This window comes from Heliconius melpomene, chromosome 1, assembly GCF_056956725.1.
Source record: "Heliconius melpomene rosina isolate 202511_hmr_F chromosome 1, ASM5695672v1, whole genome shotgun sequence".
Classification (NCBI taxonomy): domain Eukaryota; kingdom Metazoa; phylum Arthropoda; class Insecta; order Lepidoptera; family Nymphalidae; genus Heliconius; species Heliconius melpomene.
In genome coordinates, this window is record NC_140389.1 from 8,181,812 (window position 1) to 8,198,401 (window position 16,590).

The 16,590-nt window shown below is 32.6% G+C and overlaps 3 protein-coding genes across 16 annotated transcripts in view; 1 reads left to right on the forward strand and 2 right to left on the reverse strand.

Annotated features, from left to right (window-relative positions):
* The window catches only part of Pde1c (Phosphodiesterase 1c), a 271,568-nt gene that overhangs the window by 161,900 nt on the left and 93,078 nt on the right, over window positions 1–16,590 (forward strand). The window lies entirely within an intron of this gene.
* Window positions 3,165–4,781, reverse strand: LOC146541175 (uncharacterized). The gene has a single exon (XM_085186872.1). The coding sequence runs from the start codon at window positions 4,646–4,648 to the stop codon at window positions 3,434–3,436; it is 1,215 nt and encodes a 404-aa protein (XP_085042998.1). The 5' UTR covers window positions 4,649–4,781; the 3' UTR covers window positions 3,165–3,433.
* LOC146541176 (maltase A1-like) lies at window positions 11,065–16,110 on the reverse strand. The gene is made up of 9 exons (XM_085205629.1): window positions 15,963–16,110; window positions 15,509–15,688; window positions 15,265–15,422; window positions 14,613–15,191; window positions 14,404–14,511; window positions 14,170–14,320; window positions 13,493–13,688; window positions 12,524–12,661; window positions 11,065–11,192 (listed from the first exon to the last, which is right to left on the reverse strand). The coding sequence occupies exons 1-9, from the start codon at window positions 15,997–15,999 to the stop codon at window positions 11,123–11,125; spliced, it is 1,617 nt and encodes a 538-aa protein (XP_085061755.1). The 5' UTR covers window positions 16,000–16,110; the 3' UTR covers window positions 11,065–11,122.

A 16,590-nucleotide genomic window follows, 5' to 3' on the forward strand; every position in this document is an offset into this window, starting at 1 on the left:
ACATTAACGATAAAAGCATTTAAAATCTGTACAAACTTAATCGTCTCTTACTAATTACATATAATTGTAACATATATTGGTTTAAAACAATATGAAACTATAACTAGTGTGTAGCGGTATATAATACTAGTCTAAAGTAAGTAATATTACTGGAGTTGACTTTAACTTCTATGATCTCAAGGGACTTTAGGACTGACGAAATAGAAAGCTCTGTCAATGACTTTAGTGTAGTTTAGTGATATGTAATACTAGCGGACGCGCGCAGCTTCGCTTACTTAATTAGGGGTGAATTCTAATAAACCACGAAACATGTTTTCAATGAAATATTTTTAAGAGTCTAAATTTCAAATTTTATAAAAATCGGTGCCGATTTAATTTTTTTCCCATACAAACTTTCAATCCCTATTTCGCCCCTTTAGGATTAAAATTTTTCAAAATCCCTTCTTAGTGGATGTCCAGATTACGAAAGTAAACATCTGTCCAAATTTTACGTTTCTACCATCAGTGGTTACGGCTGTGCGCGCGTCTTACCTCAGTCAGTGAGGACAAGTCCCTTTATATATATAGATTAATATCAGCTTCACGTTATATCCCGCACACAGCAGGGTTAGCAGGAGGGAACCTAGTGTTAAGACACTCCGTTCCCCACTTTCTGCCGAATTCTTGAGGCATCGCGTGTTGAGTGGCAGAACTCAACGCAGCGCTTTGTCTTGGCACCAGAGCGAAGAAATGGAAATATAAACGTAAATAAATATTTCACTTCCTGACGTGGGGATCGAACCCACAATCGTCGCGTTACAGCCGCTGAACCACGACGGCCTCTAATAAAAAAATAATGAAATATAAAGGAAAAAGCAACGACAATAACATTATTTCTCCTATCGAATTTTATGTTCAAGCTGCCACATTATAAATGTGTTTTACGTAGCGTCTACGCTCACGTGGACTATTGTATATAAAAATTTACTGCTTCCTACCCTCATACGCTCTCTTAGGAATTTAATTTCAAGAAAAATCTTCTCAAATGATGATTTAGAGTTAAATTGACAGTGTCATCGAAATATTTGTTATAATTAGATATGCCTAAATAAATAAAGTGTTTATTTTACTATAAAAAATATTAAGAAACCGCCAACAAAAAAATACAAACACCCCTCGCTTAAGCTTCCTGTTATATTATAGTCAAATTATACAAAATTTGTAGATACATACAATTGTAGCTTATATTATAGTTTGACGTACGTGCGCCTTTACACCCCCTAACTTATATACATGTTAAATTTTAGCTTTCAAAGTCCAGTAGTTTTTTTTTGTGCGTTATTTGTCAGTCACTCAGTAACGATAAAGTTTTAAATATAAGTTAAAGGAAGTTTGCAAAATACAATAATAAAAACTGCATTTAAATTAGTTAAGCCGTTTCTGAGATTAGAATGCACAAATGCACAGACGCACAGACAAACTGATAAATACATAAAAATTGTAAAAATCATAATGTGATAAGTTACAACTTTATTATAACTATTAACCCATAGGTTATTTGTATACAGTCTACAAATTGTAAAATATAAAAAAAAATTGAATAAATAATTAATTAAATAATTAAAAGGAACAAGTAAATCGATATGTTTTAACTAGTTAAGTCTAATGAGGCATATGCAATAACAAACACACGAGCGGGAACGTAAATAATCGCGCTAGAAATAGATTTGATTGGTAACCACTTGTTAAGGTCGAAACGAAAAACATTATGTGACAGCATTCAACGTTTTAATTGCCACAAAAAGGGTATTAAATTAATATAATTCATATAAGCTTACGGTGTATTAATTAATTATATTATAAAAATATTGCGTAACTTGAAGTCATATGTGGAATAGAATTGGTATGTAGAAGTTCACGGGTTCGATATCCGATGATAAGTAAGCATCAAGAGTCGTCTTGAGACTAACTACTTATCGATCGTCAGGGGAATGGTAAACCCAGTCTGATTGTAAGCACGACAATCATGGGTTCGATCCCCATTTAGGGGATAGTGATTATTATATTTATTTTATTTCATTTTCTTTACTCTACTCTGGTAAGACAAAAACATATATCGAATCTGGAGAACACATAACAGTGTAACAGTAAACAGTGAAACATTAAGCTAAAACGAAATAATATTTTTTATTACTTAAACATAGCTAAAGATATAATTACATTATGTATAATCTGGGCCCATCGTGCCACAGGCGCGCATAGGTGTGACTGTAATGCGATGGTAGTGGGTTCGATTGCACTCGTTGGAATGAATTATTATTTATTAATATTTTTATTTCTTCGCTCTAGCATCAAGGCAAAAAATTGCCTACGTGTCCGAGGTATGAGATAAATGAAAATAAATGAAAAATAAATGTATTATCCAGTTTTAAATTGACTAAGTTTGAAACGATACAAGCATCGATAAAATTAATAGAGGTGACAAGAATCCGCGGCATGTGTCAGCCTTGTCAACGCGTAGCGACGGATCAATTTATAATTTCTATATGATTAGTCAGAGAACAAGAAATATAATATAAATAACCGGTACATTTGATAACAACCTGATAGTTGAGTATTACTGTATATTTTTTTTCAATGTCACGCTATTTCCCGTACATAGCAAAGAAGTTATAGAGAACCTGGGAACCTAGTGTTGAGACACTCTGTTTCTATTAAGACATTGATAGGAACAGATTGTCTTGACTCACCTTCCGTGGCTGAACTCACCGCCGCGTTTTCCTCGATCCCAGAGCGAAAAAAAGAAAATATTAAATATTTCATATTCCTCAAGTGAGAATCAAACCCCACTACATGTCGCATTTGCAGTCACACCTCTGCGCCCCAGTGCCACGATGGGCCCAGATTATACGTGCCTCTTTAATATGTAGGTAGAAACTTTTTACAACGCACACCCTAACTATAATTTATTGGATACACGTTCAAAGGGCGGCGTTAAATTCCGCCATTCATCTCGTAATGTTTTAAATTCGGGCGGCATACAAAGGGGGCAGTGTCTTAATACAATGTTCTCTCTACTTTTCTTGCTATAAGCGGAGTAAAGCGTGAAGCTGAAAAAAAAAGCTTGATATGTTTAAGGATCCTGAAATTTCTTTTGTCAAAAACTTACACGAGTAAAACTGGATAAATAGGATTCAGAAGGATGGAAAATAATTCACTCGCAAGGGTGATCAAAGGCTTCGCAGCCTTTTTAATAACAGATTCACAAGAGAATGACAAACATAAACGTCAATAGTTGACAGATTATTAACAACTTACAAATAAAATGTTGCTACTTAAAATTTGTTAATTATAATGTATAATAAAGTTAATTATTTAAATTAAGAAAAATAACTATTATTTTAAAATTATTATTTGGTCTTGAACATGCCCCCGGCCGTTGAAAGCTGGCCTTTCAACACGACTCGTTGGCTACTGGAAGTGGACATATTTTACTGAAAGACCTTCGGACCACTCCTGTTGAAGTTTTAATATCGGCCACTCTGTTAACTCCATCACTACCAGGGAATACAGCAACCACTCGACCCAGTCTCCACTTTAATGGTGGTAGATTGTCCTCTTTGAGAAGAACAAGGGAATTCATAAGCAAGCCATCTTTACAGGTACGCCATTTTATTCTTTGTTGGAGCTCCGAGATATATTCCTTGCTCCACCTGGACCAGAAATGCCGTCGTAACTGTTCGATCCGCTGGAATCGAGTTAAGTGATTGTAAGGAGAGTTGCTGTGATCAGGAGTCGGTAAAGACATCAGTGGTCGTCCGATGATAAAATGTCCTGGAGTAAGAGGCATGAAGTCTTCGGGTTCTGGCGATAGAGGTGTAAGCGGTCGGGAGTTGAGGATCGCCTCAATTTGAACTAAAACTGTGTAAAGTTCCTCAAATGTCAAATTACAATTTCCCAACACTCGCTGAAGATGAAATTTGGTTGATTTTACACCTGCCTCCCATAAGCCTCCGAAATGCGGCGAATATGCCGGTATAAAATGAAATTCAATTTGGTCATTGGCGGCAGCCGATGACAGCGAATTACAATTATGCTTTAAAAATTTTGATAATTCGTTGTAAGCACCAACAAATGAAGTCCCATTATCCGAGTAAATATTTAAGGGTTTTCCCCTTCGTGCAATGAACCTCCTCAACGCTAATAAATAATTATTGCTGGTCAAATCGCCTACTAGCTCAATATGAACGGCTTTAGTTGAAAAACAAACAAAAAGTACAATGTATACTTTTACCAATCTGCATCCACGACCTTGACGGCTAGCAGCATAAATTGGACCGGCATAATCAACGCCTACAGATTGAAAAGGAAAACTATTGGATAATACGCGATTTTTGGGTAAATTACCCATGATAGGTGAAATAACTTGACCCTTCATACGACTGCACCTTACGCATTTCCAATAGCAAGCTTTGACGAGATTACGGCCACCGATTGGCCAATATTGTTCTCTAATTGAGGCAAGTAACTGCTGAGGCCCTGCGTGTTTAAGTCGCTGATGTTCGTGATTGACAAGTAACTTAGTGAATTGATGTGTGGACTGTATTAATATAGGAAACTTTTTATCATAAGGGTACTCTGAGTTACCCAAGCGACCACCAACACGCATAATGTTATTTTTATCAAGAAAAATATTAAATTTGAGTAATGGGCTCTTTTTTAACAAAGGCTGGTGGTTCAATAGCAACGAATACTCTGGAAATGATTCCTGTTGTGAGACTCTTAATAGTAAATTTAAAGCGTCTTGCCGTTCGTTTTCAAAATCCGTTTTACTTAAATAATTATGACTAATTTTATTCTTTTTACATAATTTAATAAATCTCAAGGCGTACGCAGTAGCACGTATTAATCTAGACATATTCGAAAAACGATTAAAATCTATGAATTGATTATTACTGGAAGACATTTCACACGTGGAAGTAGTGAATAATGAAATTTCTGGTCGTAATTCAGGTAGAATTTTATCAGAGTTCACCGTGACTGGCCAACATAATTGATCCTCCTGTCTTTAAATCTTTTACATTATTATTTAATGTGTTCAGTTGAAGTGACTCATCAATGTTAATTAAATTGCATTTTACATTTGACAACTGATTAGATGAGACTGAACCACATACTAACCATCCAAGCTTAGTTTCACATAACGTAAGGGTACATCGACCTTGACCTAATCTTATGCGCTGAGATCCTAATAGGTCCCAGAATACATCAGCACCTAATATCATATCAATCCCGGCAGGTGAATGAAAGTTCGGGTCCGCTAAGCAAATATTGGATGGGAATTTAAACTGCGATAAATCTAATTGCTGAGATGGCACGTTACTTGTAATAGATGGTAAAATAAAACATTGCAAGCTAGTAGTATATTTATTATCCAATGATTTTATTGAAACTGTGCACATTTTATTTACCTGTGACAGTACGCTGTTAACGCCCATTAAGGATTTATCAATTTCAGTTATATGTGTATTCAACTTACTATATAAACGTTCCGTCATTATACATGAAGTGCTACCACTGTCGAGAATAACGCGAGCAATAATTTCACGATCATTCTTATCATATATTTTAATAAGTGCAGTAGACAGCAATACTTCATGCTGAGCGCACGGGAGCGGTGACGTAACGCTCGTTGATAAGACAATACCGTTTTCGGAGCCTGACCTAGAAGGTTCGTTAGATGTGCGTGCGCCATCGACGCTAACCTGTCGGTTACCTTTCTGTTTTGTTTTATAACCAAACAAATGAATAAGAGTGTGGTGTTTACGTTTACACAATTTACACCCTGACTTTTTACATTGATTCGCGTAATGTCCTTTTTTAAAACAATTATAACATATTTTAAAAGTAGATAAAATTTGTAATCTCGCGTCAATGCTCAATGAAAGAAACTCAGAACAATTAGACAAGTTATGTTCACCGTTACACTTAGGGCACAGTGTTTTAGATGGAGAAGATAAAGAAGATGGAGAAGGTATAGTCTCACCCTTGTGGTATGAAATCATAGCTTTATACCTTGAAGGTTTTAATAAGTTACTGTTGTTATTATTATTATTATTACCTGACGATTTAATATGGTGGGATTCCAGTGTCTCTAATAAGTCAGCGCGATTACGAATGAATTCAAGAAGTGATTCTAATTTAATTGGTTGATCCTTATCTAAGCGACCTTTGAACTCCTCCCAGTCACGGAATGCTTTCGCATCTAATTTTTGAGTGATAATATAAATCAACAGTGTATCCCAGTGTTCCGTGGGCTCCCCAAGGGAGCTTAACGCACAAATATTTTTATTTATCTGATCAATTACACTTTTAAAAATAAAGGAGGACTGTTTGTTTATTACCTCAATATGAAATAAAGCTGAGATGTGGTGCTGAACTAATAATCGCTTATTATCAAACCGCTCACACAAAAGAGTCCATGTAGTAATGTAATTCTTCGCTGAAAATTCAATTGACTGGATGACAACTGCAGCAGTCCCTTCTAACGAAGCACGCAAGTAATGAAACTTGTTTATATCATCAATTTCGCTATTTAAATGAATGAGACTGGTAAATGTATCTCGAAACTCGAGCCAATTGCTATAGGAACCACTAAATTTTGGCAATTGAATAGTAGGTAACTTGACCAGCTTATGATTACTTATATGAGACGCTTCATTGATTAATTTACACCTAACATCATCTCGTTGAAAATTTTCTATTAATTGTTGTGCTTTAACAACGCAGGTGAAATATTGAGATTCAAATGACATGCGTTCTTGCAACTGTATATCTAGCACATCTAAACATTCTAAGTTCGTTTGAACCTCATCAAACTGATTATAAACAGTTTCGATCTTACCTAGTCTTAATTGTAACTCACTGATATCGGAAGCCGTCAACGAAGCAGGATCCAAAGAATTAATATAACTGACAAACAGTGTCAGTCGACCCTTATAGCTTCCGCGTCTCTTAATGAATTCCTTCTCTTCAGGCATTATGGGAGATAAGCGTTATCACCTGGAATTGTTTACAGTAAACCTTAAATTAATACAATTCCTACCTGAACAAATAGAAAAAGGACATAGAAAAACATGTGAGTACAAATTATAAACCTTTGACTAGTATTTTAATGATCTGACTTTGTTAATTAAATTAAAAATAACAATGTTTGTTAATGAATGCTGTTAAACCAAAGAATGAAAGTTCAATGAACTAATGTGACCAGTACATTGTATTAATGAATTAATGTCTTACTTGAGTGAATATTAATAGACTTGAGTATATTAAATTTATAAAAATTACAGTATTTATAATATATTTCTCAAATCTTACTCAAAAATGACTAAACTTCACCAATTACCTAGTTACATGAATAAATTCGTGTTTATGACACGTGTAAAATTAACTATTTAATTTTACTAACCTGACACAGCATTAAATTTAATTAAATACCTTGCGAGTGATGGGTTGTATTAAGAGAAACACTTAATAATAAATATCTAAAGAATACTTCTTCAAATCGTGATACGATTCCCCGTGACCTTACTTGACCTCTGCACACGTTGACAAATATTTCCTTAAATATTCTTGAAATCCTTTAATTTAATAGATTTTCCTTATTTCTTCTATTTCAGAGAGTGCTCTCAACATCCCGGACGATTTGAATCATGAATACTTCAGATCGTGATGTGATATCTCGCGTGCTTACATAACCTCTGCACACGTTGAAAAATATTTCCTTAAATTCTTGAAATCCTTTGATTTAATTGATTTTCGTTAATCCCAGACGGTGTCCTCAACATCCGGCTCGACATGGACCATGGATAAATAGGATTCAGAAGGATGGAAAAATAATTCACTCGCAATGGTGATCAAAGGCTGCGCAGCCTTTTAATAACAGATTCACAAGAGAATGACAAACATAAACGTCAATAGTTGACAGATTATTAACAACTTACAAATAAAATGTTGCTACTTAAAATTTGTTAATTATAATGTATAATAAAGTTAATTATTTAAATTAAGAAAAATAACTATTATTTTAAAATTATTATTTGGTCTTGAACAAAAACAATATTTTATCTTTCATAACATAAAATAAAATACGTTGAAAACAGCAGCAGACAAAATATTTATGCATGCCAATTTCTTATTCTTTAGACAATTCATATTATTTATAATGCACCTGCACTAAAATGCACGGGTTCATGTGCGCCCTGGGAGCATTTCAGCTTTATTTATTCATTGCTATGAATATAAAACGTGAAGATCATTATCTTTAATGATTATCTATGTAAAACTAAAGTGATTTTTTTTTAGTTTTAAATGGACATAGAGAGAATGGTACTTATCAGTGAGGTGGCGGAACTCAACGCCGCACCGTATTAATTAGGCTCGGAAAGCTTATATAATAGAAATATAACACATTATTTAAATCCACTTTTATATCGAAGTGAAATACAAATCTAAATAAAAATAATTTCGTTGAATATTACCAACTATTTAATGCCTCTAAAAGGAAATAGCTTTACATATTCCACATACAAAGTTAAAGCTAAAAAGCTTACAAAATAATATTTAGCCAGCGAACGCACGTTCACACGTAGTACGAGTGGCTGTCGCCTGTTGATCGTCAACTTGTATGGCAGTACTAATTGACATGAATTGCCTTATGTGGAAATTTATTTCTAAAACATTTACTAAGGATTTTTTACTTTATATTGGTTATAGACTAAGGAACACCACTTGGTGTGAAAATTATGTTAGATTTTTACATTATGGCAAAGGTTACGCAATAAAAATTAGATGTAACGAACTTTCGACGCAGCTCGATGAGAACGTATAGCTTAGTTGGTTAGATGCGCTTGGATGGTTTCCAAGAGACGCAGGTTCAAATCTCGCTACGTTCAAATCTTTATGTTTTGTCGAAAGTAATACTTTATTTTTAGTTTTACGCTATATCGCGCCCAAAGCAGGGTGAAAGCAAGTGTTGAGATACTCCGCTCCCACTTTAGTTCCCCACTTTCTGCCAAATTTTGAAGGCATTGCGTCTTGCGAAATTCAACGCAATTAAAATATTAAATATTTCATTGTCCAATTGGACAATCAATTGCACTCTTAAGCTTCTACGCCACTATAACCTATTTTTTCTCTGCATAGCAGGGTAGATTAAACATAGTGTTCTTCGTTCTTGAGTTTCACCATTACGCTTACAGTGGCGTGCAAGGCAACGGTTGTAAGTCCGATTACCTTTCAAGGGAATAAAATATTTAATTATTTACTCTGGTAACGAGGCAAAGCGCGGTGTTGAATCTTGCCACACAAAATGCAATAGCGTAAGAATTCAGTGGAAAACAAGGAAAGGAAATGTTTTAATGGGAACGAACTGTCTTACTACTAGATGACCACGTTACTTTCGGATAGTAGAAGAAAAAATATGTTTTTCTTTCTATCTTACCTAATTTCTAATTTAACTCGAAATTTTTAATAATTGTTAACTTTACATACATATAATAGTAACACTTCAGGACTATTTTCAAATCACTAAAAAACCAAATAATATAAAATTAAAATTAATATTAATATATAAAATTAATATTAATTTCGATTAAAATAAAGCAAACACATATAATAATATAATTCTATTAGACACCTCGAGTGAGCCGTGTAAATCATAACATCCTTAGTGTAAATTCAGGTACGACGAGTATATTAAATAAAATATGACCCAGAAATATGGATGGAGGCTGCCTTCAAATTCAAATTTAATCCTTTTCTATGTCGCTTCTGCATTATTCATTAAGGTAAGCTCTTGTTAGGGAGCATTTAATACAAGCTAAGGTGGATTTGGATTTTGTTTATCTTAACAGGTTCCCTCTGCCTAAGTATATACGTAGGCAGAGGTAACCTAATGTTAAGCCATTAGACTTTTTCACGGGATTCTGGAGGCATTGCATCTTGAGTGGTGGAACTCAATTTAATTTCCTCTAGTGAGAATCGAATCCAGAACCATTCGCGTTTACAACCACACGGTTGTGCCCCTGCGCCACAAATGGTCTCTTTATTTTATTGTTTATAATGTTTTCGTAAACAACATAACAAAATATTAAAACATTTTATTTTCTAGTTTCCTCTAGTTTTATCTCTTCCTAAAGTAGAATATCAAAATTTTGCAATATAAGCCTGGTATTTAGAAATAAATTTTCATATTTGATTGATGATATAGATTAATATTATTGGTGAGTATAGACTCGTTTCGTTTCGTCTAGTATTCATATTTTAAGAGTGTTATATATCACACTTAGGATTGAAAAATCTTTTTTTAGGAAACAAAATATATATTTTTAACGCAGCGGGATATAAACCCACGTCTCTTGGAAACCGTCCGAGTGCTGACCACTAAGCCATATGTTCTAATCAAGCTACGCAAAATTAATATACATTTGTGACAACTTATTAATGTCGCTATCAAAAAAACTAGCATAAACTCACTTAACTCTTTGAATCTCTGCCAAAATGAATATCAGAACAAATGAACCGTTCCATCATTTTAATAACTGTTATTATTTACGGCCAAATGGATATATTTGCAAATTAGCTATATATGTACACTTGTCATACATTAATACTCCATTTAATATGTTAAATTATTCAGTTCCACACACGCATACTGATGGTATGTTAAATTATTGTATATTTAATATCGTGGTTATTATGTTTTGATATATTAGCTTCACGCTTTTAGAATTACTGTTTGTCAGCGGAGCTTAACGCCGTGATTTGTCTTGTTGTCACAGAGAGAATGTGAAAATAAGTTTCATGAGTGGGAATCGAATCCACAATGGTCGGGTTTACAGTTAGACGCTACATCACGACAGCCTCTGTGACGGTCTCTTTGATATAATATTATACAGAAATTCTTTTTCATTTTCAGACATAGGTATGTAACGTTATTGAGGGAAAAGGAAAAATATGTATTCACAAAATGTTTATTTACAGTTATATATATATTTTTGCATTTATTTAATATTTTTGTTTATTATAATAATTAATATTTTTTTAGTTTTAATTATTAAGGCCTTTATTTAGCATATTTTCTTCATTGGACTACTTTAAGAACAAGTGATTCGCTTCCTAGAACTTCTACATTGTTTGCTTCAAGTAAATCTCTGTAACCAAAAAATATTATCATTATTATGTAAGTTAAATAATAAATTGTTTACAATTGCACAGAAGGGAAAAAAGACAAACTCGAAATCATTTGGCGATTTACTTTTTTTAGCTTAAACGTAGGCAGAGGGTACTAAATTTTAGGACACTTTAGTTTCTAATTTTTTACAGTCTAGACCTTGATTGATTGATGAGATTGCCACCTTACAAATATTTGGTAGGTGGCGGAGCACAACGCCTTGTGATAGGGTCGTTCTATCAATTTGTTATTTTTAACTAAAGAGTGGTATAAAAAAAATTCTATTGTATATAAATGTATAAATAAATATCATAATTTAAACGTACATTTTAAATATATATGTATATATTTAATAAGGATGGATTATTTTACAAAGCACAAAAATATATATATATTGTATTGTAGAATAATAAATATTCTGAAAATAGATACATTTTTCATAAGAAAGGATTTACACGAAGGATGATGTGGACGCCTATTTTTAGATTAATACGTGGCTATCTAAGATAATATTTTATTTCTATTACTACAATAATAACTAAAAAAAAATTTAGTTTTCTTTATATTCAGAAGATATCGCGTTATAGTCAGAGATTGTCGCACTGCGATTTTAACTATTTTATTTCAAATAATAAACCCCTTGTCGGTCGGGTTATAATTTTGTAAACTATATTTAAAAAATCAGTCCATAATACACTAAGATAATATTAATATTATCTACATTATAGAATATAATTGTAATTTAAATATACTAGACACTAGAAAATGAAGCAAATTTTTCTTTATTTTAAGTAAAATACATGCACAAACGCTCACTTTGCAAAATCCGGAAACTTCGTTACCTGCATTGTAACATGGTCTATGCATACAAAATGGGATGATTTAATGATTTAACTTACCTGAGGAAAATAACTTAATAACCTTAGTAAATAGGTTATTGTAGTACACTTGTAATTGTATTGAAATAAATCATAATATATTATCTAGAATAAATGTTTGGTATAAACGCCATTGTGGATGAAAATGAAACAAATTTTATTGAAATCGTTGGTTGTGCGTTTACGACTATTGTAGGATAGGTAGAAAGGAACTAGTGTCACGACACTCCGTTATGTAGTGTTTGTTTTGCAAGAAATATTGTTAACCGCTATAAGTTCTGAAATTTCCACTAAGAGAATTTATAGAGCTCTACATTTATAGTATTTTAATAAATAAAAAATGTAACCTTATAAATGAAAACCGAAAATCTAAAATAGAGAAGTACCTATAGTATATATATGCAAAGATATTTTATATACATTATTTACATACCCAGCATTTTTTGGCGATTGAATACTGGGAACAATAATTTCCAAGTCTCCCGATACGTTTTCGAAATAGCTCAGATCGATATTGTAGGGTTCATCTCTGAAGTTAACGAGGACTACGTAAATTTCACCTTCATGCCACCTGTAAAGAAATTAATATTTACATGTATAAAGTTAACATTCGTGCAGATCTCCAAAAAAATATTATTATTAATTTCTATATTTCTTTCTGAATATTTAGAAAATATTTTTAAATTGCACTAGTTAATAAGCAGCCTAATGTTAAAACACTCCGGTCCCCATTTCCACCCAATTTTGAAGACATTTGGAGAGGTGGAACTTTACCCCGCGTTTTGTCTACCAAAACTCTGTTATATTAATATAAAACAAATCTTGCATTAATTACATTAATAAACGTAAACAAAACTATTTTTATTAAAGCCTTTATAATCCATATTGAAAAACCTACGAGAAACACTTAATGTTGTCTTCTCGCTGACATTTCAATATAATCTGACAAGTGATATATTTAGAAATATCTCCAGGAACAGATTAACTTGTTTTGATAATAAGATAAGTGTTGGTATCGAAATGAATAGCAAAATGATTTGGACATGATACAAGCATCTCATCGGCTTAAAAAAGATTACAGATGTTGCCTGCTTGTTTTTATTTTCTATTAGATAACTATTTGACTCCATGGTAACATAGTTCTATTTAGAATAGTTTTTTTAGCTTCACTTCGTATCCCGCACATAGCATGGTAGGCATAGGGAACCTGGAAACCTAAAATTCTATTCTCAACTTTCCTCTGAATTCGTAATACATTGAGTGACGGAACTTAACGCCGCGGTGTGTATCGTTACCAGAGCCAGGAAATTAGTTTTGACAGTCTCACGTTTGTGCCCCTGCGCCATGACTGGCCACAAATATTCAAAAAACTATAATAACTTTATTTCAACACCACACAAACCTCCTAATGGCCAATACATCAGAGTTAAAGGCAACAGATTCATATCTTCCATGTCTGAAAGCAGGCTCTGCTCTTAATTTAACTAATGTTTTGTATACATTTAGATGTGATCTTTCAATCGCACGCTGGACCTCAACATTCAAAGTTTCGTAACCTTCAGCGACTGGTAGCCAAGTTTTATCACCACTAGAGAATCCTACAAAGACAAATAATAAAATAAATAATAATTTATAGCACAAATAAGAAAAAATGTAACAGTTCATTACATAAATTTAAAAAATAAACAAGTTTGCAATGTCAGTTTTATCACTAAAAGCGATATCATATAGGCAACCAAGGTCTTAAAAAAGAGTGGACACAGGTGTAAAAAGTATGAAAATATAATTAAACGAATAAAAAGTAAACACATATTTTAAATGAAACTATTTAACCAGATGAATGTTTCGAACACTTAACAGTAGTCGTTGGTCACGCATAAATTAAAGACCTTATGAAATAATCACATATTAAGACGCAATAATTATATATTTTTTAAATATGAGAAAAAAACATAGTTTTTAATTTAATCACAGTAATATTAGTAACGTTAATTCTCACATTCTGAATAATATTGAACGTACCAAATATAAAATATATAATTAAGATATTTCTATTAATATTAATTTATTTTATGTTACCAGCGTTGTTTTCAGAGCTCCACTGAAACGGAGTTCGTTCAGGATCTCGCGAAACTGATGCATAATTGATAGGATCATCCGTATTACACCCTTGTGGGTCGACTGTATCTTCCCAGCTAACAAAACCATCCACCATCCCTATTTCTTCACCCTAATAATAAATTATTAATATACGAATATTTTATTTCGAACATTAACACAAAACAGAATATAGATCAAGGGACTAATGTTTACCATGTACGTAACGGCAATGCCTGGGAGGAGGAGAACAATCATATTCAAGCCATCAACTAATTCCGGACTAAATCTTGAAGCCACTCGATTATTATCATGGTTTCCAGCCTAAAACAAAGCATTTAAAATACAATAGCATTGTTTTACGACTGCATGAATGGTATAAGATTCTATAAGTAATTTTAAATATATTTTGTACTTTTACTCACCACCCAGTTGGCGAGTTTGTCTACTGGCTTAAAAGTCAAAAATTTATCAAGAGCATATTTAATTTCCGCAGCTGATGAGTCCCCGTTGACATCAGAAATAAGTACAAAATTAAAAGGCATATGAGAGCCCTCACGTTCACCATCACCAAAATAGCGCATAGTTACTTGGGGATTAGCATACACCTCGGTCATCATTACTCTTTTTAAACCATCTTTCTCTGAATATTCATCGAAAATTTCTCTCCATTGATATACCATATCATAAGTCTCGTCTTGGTCTTTAGTGTATATATGATCTACATAATCATAGCTTTCGGGATCGTCATTACTGGGATTTCTAGGTTCATCTGGATATTTACCGCCAAAATTTTTTTTGTCTACTTCAAACAAGTGACTTATAGCATCTATACGAAATCCAGCGACTCCTTTTTCAAACCAAAACCGTAAAACGTTCTTCATCTCCTCAACCACATCTGGATTGCGGTAGTTGAAGTCTGGTTGTCCAATTACGAATTGATGTAAGTAATATTTACCAACTTCTTCTCTATATTCCCAAGCACTCTTTCTGAAAACGCTATTCTAAAAAAGAGAAATATTTATATCAGACACCTCTTAAATATCTTATGAAACTATTATAATATAAGTAAAATACCCAGTTATTCGGTGGAAGCAGATTTCCATTTTCATCTTCAACTGGGTCTTCCCACACAAAATAATCATAATATTTTTCGTCGCCTTTTAATGCTTCTTCGAACCAAACACTTTCATTGCTACCGTGGTTGGGTACAAAATCGAGCACAATTTTTATATCTTTAAATAAAAATAGCATTATATTTAATATCCTCTAAAATATTTTGTAATATGAAAAGAATGTACTTATATGACATGATACTGACCTAATTCATTAGCTTTAGCTATTAAGTTTTCAAAATCTTCCATAGTTCCATACTCGTCGTGAACACTGTAAAAGTCAGCGATATCATATCCAAAGTCATACATAGGTGATTGGAACATAGGTGACAGCCATGTTCCTCCAACACCCAATTCCTTCAAATATTCTAATTTAGAAGTAATTCCTACAAAAGATACATATAAATAGGAATAAATCGTAGCAAAGATGCAACGTGTTTTATTTAAAGATTTTAATCTTGCTAAAGTATTCGTTTAAATTTATATGGAATTCGTTGGTCAAGTAGGCCAATTGTAAAATTGGTCGATCTTGCCTCTTATTCAGAAAATTTAATAAGACCTGTCGCAGAAAAAGTATAAAAGATACATCAACAAATAAAAATAGATTTGCAGTTGAGTTTATAGCAAAATTTAAATAAATTAAGAATATCTTTATATTACCTTTCAAATCACCGATTCCATCTCCATCACTATCCATAAAAGATCTTGGGTAAATCTGATAGAAGACGGTAGTCTCCCACCATTCTAATTCTTTTGCTTCATTTGCAAAAGAAACAGCAATTAGAAGAGGTAGCACAATTAAATTATTTAATCTAGAATAAAGTTTGAAATTTATTAAAATACGTGATTCTCGTTTTGCGTATGTAATTATTGAATATAATATTGAATATAATCTATTAAAATATTTATTATTTATACATAAGAAAAATGCCTTTATTTGTATAGGTACTAAAGGCAAAATATACGTACCTCATATTGCCTACTGGACCATTGATGATATGTGCTAGAACCTTTTATACTAAACAGTATCTGAAGATCGAGATAACTATACGGAGTTTGATAAAGGGATTAGTGAATTCTGAACCATCAATTTTGGTCGAAAAATAGTGAATATAAGTTTTTAGAAACTATTGATATCATAATGAAAGATTTTTTTTTTATAAATGAGTATTTTATAAAATACTAGTTGAAACCCCTTACTTCTTTAGCATGAATTATAAATCTCATTATTTCCGTTACCATGGGAAATTTTAGAATTCCTCTCTTAGTAATTTTCTCTAAAATAATT

Coding starts and splice junctions, on each gene's coding strand:
- LOC146541176 (XM_085205629.1), bottom strand. CDS start 15,999: ATGGATAGTGATGGAGATGGAATCGGTGATTTGAAAG. Junction 14,321..14,403: donor GCATTGCCGTTACGTACATG/GTAAACATTAGT, acceptor ATTTATTATTAG/GGTGAAGAAATAGGGATGGT. Junction 11,193..12,523: donor CAATCGCCAAAAAATGCTGG/GTATGTAAATAA, acceptor TTTTGGTTACAG/AGATTTACTTGAAGCAAACA.
- LOC146541175 (XM_085186872.1), bottom strand. CDS start 4,648: ATGCGTGTTGGTGGTCGCTTGGGTAACTCAGAGTACCCTTATGATAAA.